Raw genomic sequence first — 16806 nt, 5'->3', positions numbered from 1 at the left:
GCTGGCTCAGAGCAGGGTGCAGGCGTTCTATGGCTGTCGAGTTCTTCTGGGGGTTCCCTGGGCAACGAGAGTGGTCGCGTGGCACCAGTGGAGAGGGTGACCGAGGGTTCAATCGGTGGCGGTGCGGAGGATGGAGCAGCCCAACAGGACTGACACGTTATCTACAGTGGCTGCATCCTCCGTGAGCCAACCAGCCAGGCCCCTTCTGGCTCCGGGCTGGAGCTCATGAATTAAAGGCCACATGCCTGGGCACCTTCCCAGTTGCCTGGTCCCTTGGTGGAAGGCTCAGGCACCTTCCTGCCCTGGCTGAAGTGGTTCTGGCGAGGAGCCAAGCTTAGATTTTTGGGCTCTGGTGCCCCTTGGGCCTTGGCTACTCCACCTTCACCCCTGCAGACATCTCCCCGCTATGGAGACCAGGCAACAGCCCCGTCTGCATTTCCCCTTCGCTGCTCTGGCCCTTTCCTGGCCTTGTGCCTTGGCAATGGCTGGCACCGCCATACCCCCTTCGCCCCCTTGGTCTAGGTCCATCTATGGCTCTGGAATCAGTGCCGAGAACAAGCTGGGTGTCCCTCTGGAGCACCGCAGGGCCCAGCCAGAGCAGCCCCCATCCCCTTGGAAACCTTGCAGTGCTGCAGTTGCAAGAGAGAAGGACTCACTTATCAAGGCTGAGACGCTGTCCACCTTGGGGTCATAGGAGCACTTCCCTTTCCCTGATTCCAGCTTCTCTGGCTCCAGGTAGAAGATATAATCCTGGAACAGAGAGAGGAGGGAGCCCATTACACCTGCCCCTTCCATTTCTGTAGGACAGAGGAGCCCAAAGCGCTTTCATAACTCCACAGTGCTCACAAGCCTCACCTCACCCAGCAATGAAATGCAGCCCCCTCTTGGGGGGGGGGGGGAGCACAGCAGCTATTTAGCAGCCCACAGTCATGCTGCGCATACCGAACGACAGGCAATGACGGAGAATGCTGGGTCCATTGAAACTGCGGAGGCAAAGTTAGAGGCAGAACGGAATTACCCATTGCCGAGGCGGAATCTGAGCGGGACATGGGGGTTATCACTTCTCCTCTGGGGAATTATGTCATGGGATCATTATTGCTTCACAGCTCCGGCACCAAACTCCAGCTGGGGTGCATCCTGGAGGCAACCTGGAAGCACCAGCTGATGCAGAATGTGTTTGTACAGTGGAGTGGTGAGGGGCTGTTACTCCAATGCTGCTGCAAGTGCCCAGTTCCCTTCCCAGGTGGGCCTAGACAAAGCCCTCAATGGCACAAGCCCAAGGTTGCTCAGCGATCGCCCCATCACAGCACCTGTCCTTCTGTCACTACCATTAATCTCGCTGGAGTCAATGGCTGGGCATCTGTGGTGGTGGGGCCTCCGTCTGGCCCCACCTTTGTCCTGGCTTTCCATGCAGAGTAGCATTGCATGCAGATTTATTACAGTAGTAACAGCCACAAGCTGACAACTCTGCCATCTTGCCCGAGCAATGGCACCTCAGCCACGCCGGGGGCGCTGACCCAAAGCTAAGAGGGCCTAATCATTCATTTTTAATGGGCAATCTCCCATCCAAATATCAACTAGGCCAGGCCCTGCTTAGCGTTTGAGAGCAGAGACAGTCAGTACCTCTGTCATGTTATTACAGCTACAGAATGACTGATTTGCAGGAATGCTGCTGGTTGTCAGCCACAAGCCTTTTGATGGCAGCCTGGGTTAGAACAAAAACAGAAACAACCCCAGCTAGGGCCCGTCTGAGTGGCTGCTAAGGAAATGACATTCCAGTACAAGCAGCAATGAGTTTAAAGCCTCCACAGTCCTTCATCCTTTGCATGTGATACCACAATTATAGTCTACTAATTAAACTCCATTGAGTAGGAAGCTCAGGAAGTGGGGACGGCAAGCGTCTCTATGTAAATGTGTGCTGGAAGATCAAATGGTGAGATCAGGCTACACGTCCTACTCTCACACTACATCATACCACCAATACTGGGTGATTTCATTCCAGGAAGTTCCACCCACCAGTAGTGCAATCCAGGAAGTACTGCCCCTTAGGATGGCATTCCAGGCAGTGTGGCAATTTATTTACTTTGTACATTTGACCTTACTTGGGAAATAGTCCCTGGTTTCCCCATAAAGCAAGTCCCAAATCATCAAACCATCTCTGTTCAGCAAAGCACTTAAGCATGTGTTTAACTCAGGTGTTGCCAACTTTAAATGCTGAACATCCGTTATCTGACCTGCCAAAATCATGAGATTGGCTTAAAAATCATGAGATTTGGAAAAAACCCTAATAATAATTGTGGGGTTGTTTTTCTTTGATTTCTAGTTTCCAAGCTTTTGGGGCACACACGCGTCATGTTTTCAAGCTTTCCTCTGCAACCAGGAGGGCTAGAAACTGCCTTTGACTTTGAATGAAAGCAGAGACTCTCCTGCAATCTCTTGATGCCACCAGCTGAAGGTTTAAACAAATACTCCAGAAACTGCCGGACTCGCAATCAAACTGTGAGAGTCGGCAGCAGTATTAACCTTTAACCGTAAAGTTTAAGCATGTGCTTAAGTGCTTTGCTGAATGGGGCCCATATTTAATTAGGTCTGGTCTGTACTAGTGATTTCCCCCGAGTCCAGCCAGCCACCACTGTAGCTGCACCAGTACAACTCCTAGTGTACACAGGGCTAAATAGCTATTTGCACCGATTGAGTCCAACCCTGCTTGCCACTTGGGTTGGCTGCTTCTGTGCCAGCTGTGGTTTCCCTTGTGTACAGCAGAGGTCGCTACACCAGGGTGACATCCTCCATGCAGCCCAGGCGTTAGCCAGCTTCTCCCACAGTCCGAGTGACACCCCACAGTGACGGTAGAGAAAAGCATCACGAAGAGAGAAGGAAGAGAGAGGAGTGTAACACCACAGAACTGGCAGGGGCGGGGCCGGGAGCGACCTTGCACTCATGATTGAAACAGGCTAGATTTCAAATGGATGGTGGCCCTTTGAACTCACTTCAAGTTCCCAGACCATCTCCATGGCAGCCAGCCCACCACTGTCTGATTTGCTATCACACCTCATATTAGCCCTACACCAGCAATGGGCTTGCCTTGTTTGTGCCCCCCAGCGTGCTATCGCCACCTTATGTCCACAATAACTTTTGGCAGGGATATTCAATCTTCTACATAGGGCATGAGCCAATCGCTGGCTACTAGAGACCTACGTGAGGAGAAGATTACCCCACATCGACCACTGCAGGGCTTTTACACCTTCCCCTGCAGCAGCTGGCACCAGCGTCAGTCAGAGACGGGACACTGGGCTGGATGGACCTCAGTTCTGATTCAGCCTGGCAATGTCCATGTTCCCATGTATCGGGGCAGTCCAAGGTGTCTCATCCCTGGCTAGTGATATTTTGTATGGCAGCATGGTAGAAACCATCCATGAATGAAAAGTCATACCAGCCCAACTGCCCCAAGCCAGCCTGCTTTCGTGCCACTCCTGCACTTGTGAGTAGAGAGCCATGGGTATCAGTTTCGAGGAAAAGTCACACACCCATTCCTATAACCTGAGAAGGTGTCTTCTGCTTTTTTGTCTGAAATCCAAGAGCCAGTCCTGCTTAAAACTGGTTGAAAAACCAGTGGAGTGAAAACTGCTGAAGTTGTTTTCATTTTGAATGGTTTGAAATTGACCCATTTTTTTCTTTCTTTGCAAATTGTTTTTTTTAAAATAGAAACCCTTATCCAAATGGTCATTGCAATTTTTCATTGCCTGAAAGTTGGGAAACAAAATTGTGATCGACACTTTGATCACCTTTCTGATAAAAAAAATATTTGCTGGAAACCAAAAATAATGCTGGTGGTAGTGTGTGACCAAAAGAAAAAAGGGGCATTTATGAAAAAATGCTACTTTTCAATGGAAAAACTTTCCATTGGAACATTTCAACCATATCTAGTCCAGATGTTCTGCTCGCATCTAAGCTGTTGGTAACATAATTGCTGTTGATTGTTGGAATGTTCCGCGAATATTTGTCTACCAAGGGGATGAAAAGGAGGGTCGGTTATGGGCTTTGGCGCATGGTGACTGTTTTGGAAGTGGCCAGATTTGAAGGGCTGGAAGTGAAAGACACAGGGTTCAAATAGCTAACTGCTGAGCTCATCCCTGTCTCAGAGAGTCACACAAATGAGCTGTGCTCGTTGTCTTAAAGATGGATTGGATCAGACAGAATTAATCTCCCTCCCTTGACCCCTCTTTTACCTGAGGACTTGCTCATGTCAGCTCCTTTCAGTGGAATGGGCTGAGTCAGGGCAGGAGGTGGTGTTATAACACGGAGCCATACAGGGGCATTAAGGTTCGGATGAATGGATGGGATGAAAAAGAGCATTTAGTGCGGTGACAATGGGTAACGGAAACAACTAGCTTCACTGGGAGCATGCACATCAATGTGACTGAGGTAAAACTGGGTATGTACGACCCCCCACCCTGGTGTATATCCAACCATCCCAATCCAACAGCTATTGCCACACCCGCACTGAGTACAAACACGCAGCACCCCATCTGCATATGCAGCACTATGGCGCTTTCTCCTAGCATGAAGGGCAGCTGCAATTCAGTGATGCAGGTGAGCTGCACTAAGTGTTACTGGAAACCGACCCAGCGCTGGGCAACTCATTTATTGTGGATAATTCATCCAGCAAATTTAACACCTTTGATCTTTGATCTTCCCAATTGAGTTCCTATTTGCAATGGTGAGACCAATCATTTGGGCCAGACACTTTCAGACAATGGCTTCACGAAAACTTCACCGCCACTGTTTCTCAAGTGTGTGATTGGTCCCCTAAGCCACGTGGAATTTTTTCTGCTCCCTGATTGGACGCCTTAACCTTTTTAAGCAGGAGACCACGTGATGAAGAGCGTGATAAAGGGCACCATCCCCCGAATAGTCACACCAAGTAAAACCTACTCGTGAATAACCAACAGTTAAAAAAAACAGATATCCTGGCTTCAAACTCAGAGCCTCCTGGGCTTGGAGCCTTTGGCATCCATGCCTCCAAGCACATCAGCGGGGGCTAGAAAACTGCCAGATGATGCAAGCTGAGTTCCTCCCATAAATCTCTGACTCCAGGTACTGGCACTTTAAGAACACCCCCTTCCGAAATCTCATGAGAATTGAGCCATTTGGAATCCCAAGGCCCATTGGCAACGCTGGTTTGCGGGCTTCGCCTGATGCTAGTGGGGAATGTGGTAACATGAGATATCCAGGGGCCAGCCCAATGATAGAGTCTCTCTGCTCATGGCCACTGGAGTGGGTTCTCCCGGCTTAGTCGTGGGCGTGCTGGGGCTGCTACAAACTGGCATAGATTAAAGCTCTGGGCTGCCCAAGAGCTCGTGGGCACAGCTCAGTGGCCCCCTGCCCCAGTTCGGTGCTGAGTGGAGCTTGACCAGAGGCTCCTGTCTCTTCCTCAGGACGTTGTCTCTCTGCCTCGCAACTCCTCATCCTCTTGCTGGGGGGGGTCCAGTCCAGGAGGGCCCCAGTGACCCTCCCCGCGAGACGTCCGCCTCTCTGCCCAGGGAAGGGGCACTGTGGCTTTTCCTCCATTCTCTGATGATGGTGACGCAGGCACAGCAGCGGGTGTGTGGCGAGATGTCAAAGGGAGCTCTTCCTTTCTGGCCCGAGAGGGCTGGCACAGAGGGGGCACCTCCTGGGGACTGTTGTCTGCCTGTCACGGGGGCTCCTGCCTCTAGCCCAGCCCAGGCTGCCCCTGGCCCAGCGGGGAGCACGCTGTTGTCCTGATGGGGATACACGGCTCCTCTCTGGCAGGGTGCAGCGATGCTGATGGGACTGGGGCTGAGGCAGGCAGGCGCCGGAGGAGAGTCATGTGCCATGGGGGGCCTCATGCAGTCACGCGCCAGGCCCCGAATCCCGGCAGAGAAGCCAGCTCCCACATGGGAGCCAGGGAGGAGAGCTGGACTGCAGCCGGGCTGGGGGAGGAGATACGCATGGGGGAGGCGGGGGGACAGTGAGGGGCTGAGAAGACCCAGGAATGGGGGAGCTGCCACCCCCACCCTGCCCTGGGATGGCAGAGGGAGAGCAGGACACCAGGCTCCACCCCAGGAGGCAGCCCTGGGAGGCAGGTGCCCAGGTCTGTGACACCCGCCCCCCCCCATGGCTGCTTTAGGGAACTGTCCCCATGTCAGTGTCTTGACCCCTTGCTGGGTTGCAGAAGGTGCCTCCTGCCCCCTGCCAGGCAGCTGCTATGCTTGGACCCCGCTGGAGGGTGGAGGAGGCGGCTGGTCTGAAACCTGCACAGGGACTGGCATCTACAACCCTTGGGGTTCGGTCCCAGCTGAGAGACGCCAGCCAAGCGTGGGCAGTTGGGGTGCTCTGAGCCCAGGAGGAGCATGTGTGTGTGAGGGGCACTGCTGGATCTCGCCAGGCCCTGCCCATCAGTGCTGTGGTGGGCTTCGGTCTCTAGGCTCTCAGCGAATAACCTCCCTGATGCAAACTGCCCCGTGGAGAAGGTGCTGGGGCATGGGATGTCCCCGTGGCCTGGCAGGGCCCACTGTTGGCTGCTTCTGGCGGGGACGTAAGGACCAGACCTGGGTTCCTGAGCCCCTGGAATGTGCTCTGGGGGCAGCCTGGGGGGATGGGTGGGAAGGACCGGACTTGGATTCCTGAGCTGCTGGAACAGGCTCTGGGGGGTGGGTGGGTGAGAAGGACCGGATCTGGATTCCTGAGCCCCTGGAATGGACTCTGGGGGCAGCCGGAGTCAGGAAGCAGAGCAGATGCCCTCGAACAGGAGCCTTGAGGGTGGTGCCCACGGCACAGGAGGAGTATCACACAGGGAAAATCAAAGCTTGGAAGAAGCTGAACTTCCCCCTGGGACCATGAGCTCCTGATTCCTCCCAGCACCCCGAGCTGCTTATGGAGCCAGCGATGCGAACCCAGGCTAACCCTGCCTCCATGCAGTGAGCCGGCCCGGCTGCTAGCCTGGCGGGAAGACGATCTTGTCAAAGAGACACTGTCAGGAGCAGGGCCTCAGAGCCGTACATCCCATTCCCCTGCCCGATCTGGCCCGTTCCCAATTAAACAACACAATCCATCTCCAGCTGGAGCGTTGGTGGGTGGTGGGCACTGCTGTGCTTAAAGAGCCAGCCGGGGGAGTGCCTGCATGTGTTTTGGTAGGTCCTACCAACAATCAGGCCCAACGTCCACCGTTCCCCAACCCCTGCGAGTGGCCGGTGCTCTAAAAGGAACCCGGAGCCAGTGGCTCCGTTCCCGGCACGGGGCCCCTGACAGTGTCCCTCCTCCCCACAGCATCTGGAGCAAGGCCTGGGGAAGCAAGGCGTTAGTCTGAGAGGAGATGCGAGGACTGGCTGCTCTGTGCTGGGTGGTGGCACAGACAGCTCAGCCATTGCAAGGGGCATGCCCAGCCGGGGGTTAGCGGTTAGGTGCATGCCATGGGGGAGGAAGGTTAGGGATCCCAGGCATGCCCTGGGAGGGGAGCCGGCTCCTGCCCTTGGGGGGGGTCTGAGCGCGAGTCCCACCTTGCGTTCTGCTGGTGTCGGGCTGTGGGAGGAGTCAGCGGCTCGGCTTCCCCGTCCTCCCGGCTGGACGCTTTGGGTCAGCACAAAGGCCTGAGGAGAAGGAGCAGTGCAGAGAGTTAGAGCTGGCGGGGCCAGAGGCCACCCGGGGGGTGGGTAGGGATGGGCACTAGGGCAGTGGGAGGGGGTCATGCCCACCTGGAAGGGCAAGAAACTCCCCCCACCCCCAGCCAGCGCACCTGCCCCAGCTCCTAGAGCGCCCCCATGGCAGAGCCAGCACTCTTGAGCCCAGGGCATTGTGAGTGTGCCCAGGCTATTGTGCGGGCCGCATGTGATTGTGCCCACCATGTGCTAGCGTGGCAACATGCTTGTGATGGCATGTGCGGGCATGGCGTGTGCCAGCATACTTGGCACGTGTGTGTGTGGCACACACTGGATGGGCCTCCTGCTGCCCTGTACTGACACTGACAGCAGATGTGGAACTTTGTGACAAGCCCCCCCACACCGCCGGTGATCACACACACACCCCGGGGACAGGGGGAGGAACCAAGACCCTCAGTTAAACCTCAGGGAATCCTGGCTCCCGCAGGGCTGGGTCCTGGCCTGTCTCTGGGACTGCATGTGACCAAATGCCACATGGCTGGCTCAGACCTGCTGCACAGTACGCATAACCGTGCCCTTTGCTCTGCCTGCCGCATCCTTGTGACACCCAGACTGAGAACCCCAGGCTGCCGAGAGGCCAGGACAGCAGCAAATTCCCTGATGTGGCCTGTGGTTCGAGGAGCCTCAGGGCTTCCCAGTCCTTATAATAATAATAATATATGGAGATATACCTATCTCATAGAACTGGAAGGGACCCTGAAAGATCAAGTCCAGCCCCCTGCCTTCACTAGCAGGACCAAGTGACCTTATCCCACACTCAGCCAGGCTTGCCCAGAGGTGCCCATGGGCGCTATACAGGAGGTGCCACCCTGGCTGACAGGGCACATCTGACCTCTGAGGAGGGCACCTGTCTCAGCTGGGAATAGTATGGAGCCCACAGTTCTGTAGCACGGCTGGGAAATCCCTTCCTGACCCCTGCTCATGCCCTGAAGCATGAGGATGATGAGGAACGCCAGGATTACCCCAATCCCACAAAGCTGCTGCGTGGGGCCAGCTCCTCCTTCTCTAGTCACCTTATGCACAGCTTCACTGTCTGGCTTCTCTCCAACGGACTGCGGTGCTGCGCTACTGGGAGGTACCAGCCCACCTGGACCCCAGGACTGGTGGGTAGAGCCCATGGCAAACAAGAGGCCCCACCCCCTCCAGCGACAGCCACAGCCTATTTGAAACCTGGGAGGTGGTGGGCGGAGCCTCTCAGAAAGAAAAGCCCACTCCCACAGCATGGGCAAGGGTGGGATTAGATTTCCCTCCACCCCCCGGGCTGGGGGTGAGCCCCTCCTGCCTTGGCCTCTCGGAGGAGACTGACAGCAAGGGCCCGAGGTCGATTAGGGCCCCTGATGCTCACGGCGATTAGGGGATGCAGCCCCAGGGGAAACGCACTGAGATCCACATGAGCCCCTAAACAGCCCTAAGGAGGGGACAGCACAGACTCTGCTCATCAGGGATCACAGCTGGATTGGAATGGATGACATGGATGTGGGGGAGCCCCTCTGTACCAGCCCCCATCCTCTAAGGCAGACAGCCAATAGAAACCCCCACATGACAGCCAATAGAAAACCAGGAAGGGGTGCATCCATTTCTTGCACAGAGTGCGCAAAAACGCATGCCTGTTCAGCTTTGAGTGATGAACCCAAATCACACAGTCAGAACAAGGCAGGTGTTAGCCAGGCACAGTCCATGACACAGCGGGTGTCACCGGGTAACGCTGTTCCCCAGACTTACAAGTTGGCCAGCTGGAAGAAATGCTGGGGTGTCTGGGTGCTGTGATGCATGTTCTGTAGGTGGGGGCTGTGGCAAGAAGCAGGGCAGTTTGCTCGCCGCTCCACCCTCTCTAACTAGAGTCAAGTCCAGAGGGCGAGTTGCTGCTGAAGAATTGAGTGCGTGGGCGAGATTCTTGGACGGTTTGGGCCCACCTCAGTTCCGGGCCCGGTGTATACACTGCAAATCTCCCCACACTCGGCGTCGCTGCTTTCTCCTCCACTGGCAGGCTGGCCCGCAGGCCCCGAGCTCTGCTGCTGCTCGGCAGAGGGGCAGCTGTATTAATGAAGCCATTCGCAGACACAGGCGGGCTTAGTAATGGGACCGAGGCGCTGACCCGTGCATGGGATTAGCTCTCCAGTAACACAGGACTGGCAACCCCAACCAGCTGCGATGCGAAAACCAAGATTCCCCATTCCACACCTCACTGTATGCACATGATAGAATAACCTAGTGCCGAGTGCTACCAGAGCTCCGGTGGAGCCGAGCTGAGGAGCAGCACACAATTACTTCATTTTTCACTGTTTTATGTGTATCCCCACCCTTGACTCCGGGGGCATGAGCCCGTCTTAGACACAAATACAAAGAATTCCCTAGTGTAATCTAAAGTGAAATGTACCAAACCCTCTCTCTCATTTACCCCTCCCTCCCCACGGCTACCTGAGCATCTGCTATGCAAAAATTTCTGCATTCCCCATGTGCCCCATGCCGCCAAAACTCATCAGCCTCCAAAGGGAAAGAGACATTCCAGCCCCTGGGTGGGACCACTCACCGCCCCCAAGCTAGGACACCGAGCAGCGCCAATGACTCTGCAGGCAGCCAGGCCCAAAGTGGAGATTCTCCCACCTCAAAGCTCCCACCTGTGCAAAGCTCCCGGCAGATCTTCAGCGAGAGCCAGGGGCTTGGCACATCTCAGCACAGTGCAGGGGCCTCCGACTGCTTTCAAGATGGAGCCCTTCCCTGCCCAAGGATCCTGTCCGAAGGGGATTCACAGCCCAGTAGCTGAAAATTCCCCCTGGCAAGGAAATCCATGTAAAGTGAACCCCCAGACGCAGTTCAGAGACACAGGGATGGCCAGACGGCTGCTGTATTCCATGAGTGCCCCCTTTTGAGCTGGCTACAATGGCCCCAGGTTCCAGACTGCAGCTGCCTGACCTTGTGCCGGAGACCTTGGCCAGGCCTCTTATGGGCCTCTCGCAGGGTCCATTGGGCTGAGAGCGACTGCAAGCCACAGGCTGAGCCAGGGCGACGGCCTCTTGGAGTAAATACTGCACCGCCCAGGGAGCCCTGCCAGGACATGCCATGCCTAGGCCAGCTCCCTGGGGCTGAGGGGATGCCAACCCTCTGGCTCAGCGTGCATGGCCGAGCAGTGCCCCCCTCACTCGGTGCCTCACCTGTGCTTTGCGCCCCCTGTTGACAAAGGTGCAGATGGGGTTGTAGGCGCCAGTGCCACAGACGTACAGGTGGGTCCGGTTCCAGGGCTGGATCAGGCGGATGAAGTTGCCACATTCGCCCTGCAAAGCAGGAGGAGAATGAGAGGCGGGGCGGGGGCAGCATGCGCAGGATCCTCGGCACCCCCATGCCCACCCCAGCCCTGCTCGCACGGTGCATGCTCAGGCCTCAGATGTCAGGGCCGCTGGGGACTGGCGTGTAGCCAGGAAGGTGTCCTGGTGTGAGAGGGGTGGTGTAGCCTGATGCCAAGCCTGGGGCTCCTCTGAGCAGATGGATTCAAATAGCCCAGGGATGGTGGGGGTCAGTAGGTACTGTCAGGACCGACACCGCTGCGTGGCCTGGAGCTGATCCAACCCCAAGGACTCAGTGAAGGAACTTTCTCCCCACACGGAGTCCCACTGGGAGCGGCTAGGGCTGGTGTAGCCATAAGCTCCCCCCAAGCCAGTGCTCCCTGCCCTGCTCCAGGGCGCAGGCAAGCAGGCACCCCACCCCCTCTGCTCTGGGGCACAGGCCAGTGGGCGCACCACCCCTTTCTGCTCCAGGGCTGTTCTCACTGGGGCTGCATTCCGGGGCCAGTCAGGATGTGTTACCAATGGGTGAGACGCAGCAGTACAGCAATTACGGCTGGGTGTCCTGCTGGGCCTGGCTCGTTAGTTAAGGACCCAGGGTCAGGGCCAGGCATCCTGTTTGCAGCTCCTGTTTCCTCCGCGCTGGGGGAGGGGAGTCTGGGAGTGCAGCAGGGGAAGCCGGCGAAGGAGTCGTCGGCAAGCTGGGGGGCCGAGCGGGGGCTCAGACATGTTTGTCCCCGGGGGGCTGAGCCCTGCGGCAGGAGCGACAGCAGCTGAGTGACAAGTGGAGGACTCGGGGTCAGGCGGCTGCCAGGCATGCAGGGCTTGGCTCCAGTGGAAGCAGCTCAGTGACCGCCAACCCCTCGCTTCCTCGGAGCCATGCACACTCGCTTGATGGCCTGACAGGAACCGCGGGGCGCGTGGGCTGGGGATTTCGGGTGGTGCCCGGCTGGTACCAGCAGGAGCCCGGCCTGAGCCTGGGTGTGCCCCAAGCAGCAGTGACCATACGGCACGCAGGATGTGTACCGCCGGGCGTGGCGAGGAGCAGCAGTGCTGGCTGCCCAGCTACCCCTCCTGGCCCTATACTCCTGACAGAGGGGCCACAGGCCAAACCTGCGTGGGCAGGGGCAGTCAGTGCTGCTCATCACCGCTGCCTTGGGGCTGGCTCCTGCACCAGGCCTTCCCCCCGGGCGCCCCACTTCCACTGCAGGGACGGGGAGTGACGCTGTACCTGGGAGGGCCAGGCTGGCAGGCAGGGGCTGAGCCTAGCATGGGCTCAGGGGGCGAGGTGCTGGGAGCAGCGGTGCAAGGGGAATGGCTCCACAGGTGCGTCCCATGGGCAAGATTTCTGAGGAGGTGCCTCTGCCCCCAGGCCCACATTCTCTCCAGCTCGGGCCCTGAGACATCCATTGGAACGGGAGGACGTCCCCAGCTCTCAGCGCCCTGCCATGGCCACTCAGCCTCCCAGCACAACAAGGACCGAACTCAGATCCTCCTGCAGGTTGAATGATGGAATGACAGAGCAACCAGGTGGAGATTCCCTGTTGTCATTACAGCCCGTAGTCCGTCAGCTGACTCAACGAGTGTGGATCGCAAAGAGCCAACCCTGAAGGAGTGCCCGGGCCAGCTCTCCATGCCCGCAGGTGTCTTTGCCCAGCCCCCAGCCGCGTGCCCCCAGAAGGACTCACGTCGTTGTTCTTCCCCGACAAGATGCACTCGTCGATCCGCTGCTGGGATGCGGGCCAGTGAATCTGACAAAACAACAGATGCCAGGTCGTCACCTGGGGTTTTCCACTGGGTCTGAATTTAGATCTGGCTGAACCCACGCAGCCGAGGCCTGGGCCCCTCAGAGAGCTCCGTGCCAGGGCCTGCTACCGGCTTCCCGGCGGGAACAGCCAACAGCTCGGCCAGCACACGGGGATCGAACCAGGACCCTGCATCTCACTGTGTTCCAGGGGCTGGGAGAAGCTGCCCTGGGCTGACAGACGAGGAGGTTGAATTCCCTTCTCCCCAATGGTGGCTCCACTTCTGGCCCACAGAGAAGGCATCTCCTCCAGTGGCGGATTTAGAGTTAGTGGGGCCCTGTGTGCAGCTTCGTTTTCACACACCCCCTCGGGACTCAGCCAAGAAAAAAAACATTCTCTCTTATCCCCCCAGCCTTCCCGTTTTTCATTCATCCTCCTTCTATAAATAATGGTAAGTACATGAAAATAAAGTGAGGTACCTTGATTGGGGCAGAGGGTTGGGGTGCAGGAGGGAGTGCAGGCTCTGGGAGGAAGTTTGGGTGCGGGCTCTGGGCTGGGGCAGGGGGTTTGGGTGCAGGAGGGGGATGGGGGCAGGTGCATACCTTGGATGGCGCGGCTCCCAAAGCAACCGGCGCACACACCCCTCTGGCAGTGGCTCCTAGGCGGCGGGGGGACCAGGGGGTCTCCGGACGCCTCTGCCTGCAGGCACCGCCCCCATAGCTCCCATTGGCCGGGGACTGCGGCCAATGGGAGCAGCAGAGTCAGTGCTCAGGGCGGCGGCAGCACTTGGGAACACCTCGCCACCCCAGGGGCCGCAGGGACATGCCAGCTGCTTCCGGGAGCAAAGCGGCACAGAGGGAGGGAGGCAAAGCGGGCAGGGAGCTACCTTAGCCCTGCTGCGCTGCTGCTGGCATGTCTCTGCACACCCCCTGTGGGGAGGGGAGCAGCGGGTCTCCGTGTGCTGCCTGGGGTGGGGGCAGTGCATGGAGCTGCCTTCCCCCAGCCAGGGGCACGCAGCAGCCAGCCACTTCCGGGAGCGGTGTGGGGCCACCGGCCATGGCATGCAGGCAGCCTGCCTGCCTGAGCCCTGGTGCGCCGCTGGCTGGGACTCAGGGGCAGGTTGTCAGATATTTCCTGCATTTTGGGGTTGTTGGTTTGTTTCATGGTAAATCTGCTCCTGGTCTCCTCCCCTGCAGCTCAGGCGCCAGATGGGGGAGGCGGCCCAGAGGTAGATAAAGGACCCAAGAGGGGCTGGCACCCTTCCCGCTCAGCATATCCTGCCCCTTAGCCCCTCCCCAGCCTCGGGGATGGACCCACGATCTGCTGCTGCTGCTCCATGCCTCCCTGTTGGCCAGGCCCCAGGGCCACAGACTGGGGCAAGCTCCTCCAGAGAGGGCCCAGCTGAGCCCAGTCTGGTGGCCAGCAGGGCACTTGTGAGGAACCTGGGAATGCTCTGGGGGTGGCTTTGCCACGTGACATCCCCCATGCAGTACTAAGAGCTGAGAAGAGAGGAGGCAGGGACTGGGCAAGCTCATCCTCCCTTCCCCCACAGCTCCATCACCACAAGGCCATTAGGGTTACCAGGAGTCCGGTTTTCGACTGGAAAACCCAGTCGAAAAGGGACCCTGGTGACTCCAGTAAGCGGTGCAGCAGGTCTAAGGCAGGCTCCCTGCCTACCCTGGCTCTGCGTGTCTCCCAGCAGCGGTTGGCATGTCCCTGCAGCCCCTAGGCACAGGAGCAATCAGGGAAGCTCCACGTTCTGCCCCGTCCCCAACCCCTGTGCACCACGCAGAGCTGCCTGGCCATGCCTCCGCCTAGCATCCAGACATGCCGGCCACTTTCAGGAGCCACGCGGAGCCAGGGCGGGCAGAAAGGGAGCCTGCTTTAGCCCCGCTGTGCCACCAACCGGGAGCCGCCTGAGGTAAGCGCCGCCTGGACGGAGCAATCCCCATCCTGCAACCCAATCGCTACACCTGGTCCTTCCCGCACCCAAACTCGCTCCCAGACTCCATACCCCCACCTGCACCCCAACCCCCTGCCCCAGGTTGGAACCTCCTCCCACACCCAAACTCCCTCCCACAACCCCCACCCCACACCTCCTCCTGCACCCCAACCCCCTACCCCAGCCCTGAGCCCCTTCCCATACCCTGCCTCAGCCCAGTGAAAGTGAGTGAGGGTGGGGGAGAGCGAGCGATGGGGGGGGAGGAGGGGACTGGAGTGAGTGGGGGCAGGGCCTCAGAGAAGGGGTGGAGCAGGGGTGGGGCCTTGGGGAAGGGGCAGGGGCAAGGGTGTTCTGTTTTGTGCAATTAGAAAGTTGGCAACCCTAATGGCCGTACGTGGGCGTGCTGGGGGTGACACTGGTGCTGGTCAGTGGTGCCTGGCTGGCAGCTCAGTGAGAGCATCCCCCTGGGGGCCTCATCAGTTTGGAAGTTTTCCTGCCCATCTCCCACTGCTGACACCGTGCCACTGAGAGCAGCCACACTGGAGTGCTCAGGCTGCCTGCGGAGGCTGGTGTTTTTACTGGGTGGCCCAGCTACTCTCAGAGCAGGATTAGCCAGTGCAGGAGCACAGGCACCGGAGCCCCGTCTGCTCTAGTGCTTCCACTCTTGCTAGCGCCAATGGAGAATCTTCAGAGAGCTCCCTGCAGAGCCAGCCCATGGGGCATGTCTCCATTTAACCCTCGGCCTCTCTGCTGAGACATCAGAAAGAGCACTGGGTCAGGGGGCTTTAGGGAGACCCCGACTGAGACAGAAGCCCATTTCTCTGTCCCCAAAGAGACGGGAAGGGCCGTAGGATTGAGCTGGTCATCACTGGGGTGGGCCAGCTTTGAACCCCAACCTAGAGAAATTTGTACCTTATTCCTAGCGTGTTTCTCTGGCTTCAGCTCCCAGCCATTGGGCAGGTTCTGCCTTTGTCCACTAGGTCCAAGACCCTAGCTATCGGATCTGTCCTCCCCACCCAGGCTCCCATCTCCGAGGATCAATCTTCTCTGGGATCAATTAAACAGCTGGAGCTTCCTAAGTCAGTCAGCAAAGAGCCCCGACTGGCTCTCGGCTTCCCAGCCTGCCAAGGTCCTGGGGGAAGTGCACACTTGAACTGGACAGTCCCCAGCAAGGGTCATGTCCCGGGACCTTTGTCTCCCCCTGGCAATGACTCAATATGAGGTTGAACCAGGCAAAGCAGGGGATGGATGGTGGCTACCAACTCATTTCACTCCAGCCCAGGGGCCTAGCATTCTTCCCCCTCCTGCCCCACTTCTCCAGCCCCTCATCCCTCGTGGGCCCCCCAGGCAGGGGCAGGTCGGAAGGGCCCTTACGATGAGGGGCTCTCGGTTGATGTCGTGCAAGTCCAGCGAGAGGATGTAGTCCTTGCTGCCCACGTACATGCGGTCATGGTCCTCGTCCTTCAGCAGGATGCGGTAGTCCGTGGAGTTGAGCAGGAAGTTGAAGAAGTGAGCAGTGCTGGTGGCCTTCAGCTCTGTGGGCAAACACAGATAGGGGGTCAGGCTCCTCCCGGCGGGGCTCTGAGTGCAGTGGCATCCAAGAGAGCAATGACCCCTCGCCTCGGAATTAGTCAGCCCGCAAGACAGGGCTGTGATGCCCACCACAGCCTCAACAGCCACAAGGTTCAAACTCCCACAGCTTTGGGGTGCAATAGGACTGCCAGGCTCTGAGAGCCCGACCCACACGCCAGGGCCCTGCCAGGCTCTGAGCGCCCGACCCACACGCCAGGGCCCTGCCAGCCTCTGAGTGCTCAAACCACACACCAGGGCCATCCCAGCCTCTATGCGCCCAACCCACACGCCAGGGCCTCCCAGCCTCTGAGTTCCCAACCCACACCCCTGGACCCCCAGCCTCTGAGCCCCCGAACCACAGGCCAGGACCCTCCAGCATTCCCTCCTCACTCCTGGACTGATCTTCCACCGATCAACCCATGGGCATAAAGCAGCCCTTCTACTCAAGCCCGGGCACCCTTAGGCCAGGCAAGGAGAGGGTTGGCAGGGGGTTACAATGACCCAGGCCCGGGTATCATTGGGCTGGGCAGGGACGGGGCTGGCAGGGGATTACAATGACCCAGGCCAGGGTACCCCTGGGCCGGGCAGGG

General features: G+C 58.3%; 1 protein-coding gene across 2 annotated transcripts in view; it reads right to left on the bottom strand.

The window, feature by feature from the left end:
- SEMA3F (semaphorin 3F) overlaps positions 1-16806 on the bottom strand; it is a 104793-nt gene that overhangs the window by 15240 nt on the left and 72747 nt on the right. Inside the window, exons 3-7 of one of the 2 annotated variants that reach the window (XM_026657024.1) lie at positions 16019-16179; positions 12646-12708; positions 10832-10951; positions 7521-7610; positions 657-750 (exon numbers count right to left, since the gene is read on the bottom strand). In XM_026657024.1, coding sequence (XP_026512809.1) covers positions 657-750; positions 7521-7610; positions 10832-10951; positions 12646-12708; positions 16019-16179 — 528 coding nt within the window. The remainder of the gene's footprint in view (positions 1-656; positions 751-7520; positions 7611-10831; positions 10952-12645; positions 12709-16018; positions 16180-16806) is intronic. The other variant, XM_026657025.1, reaches the window with a different exon arrangement.

The sequence above is a fragment of the Terrapene carolina genome, unplaced genomic scaffold (assembly GCF_002925995.2).
Source record: "Terrapene carolina triunguis isolate 2854851 unplaced genomic scaffold, T_m_triunguis-2.0 Scaffold235, whole genome shotgun sequence".
Classification (NCBI taxonomy): domain Eukaryota; kingdom Metazoa; phylum Chordata; order Testudines; family Emydidae; genus Terrapene; species Terrapene triunguis.
This window is presented reverse-complemented; position numbering and strand designations above follow the sequence as displayed.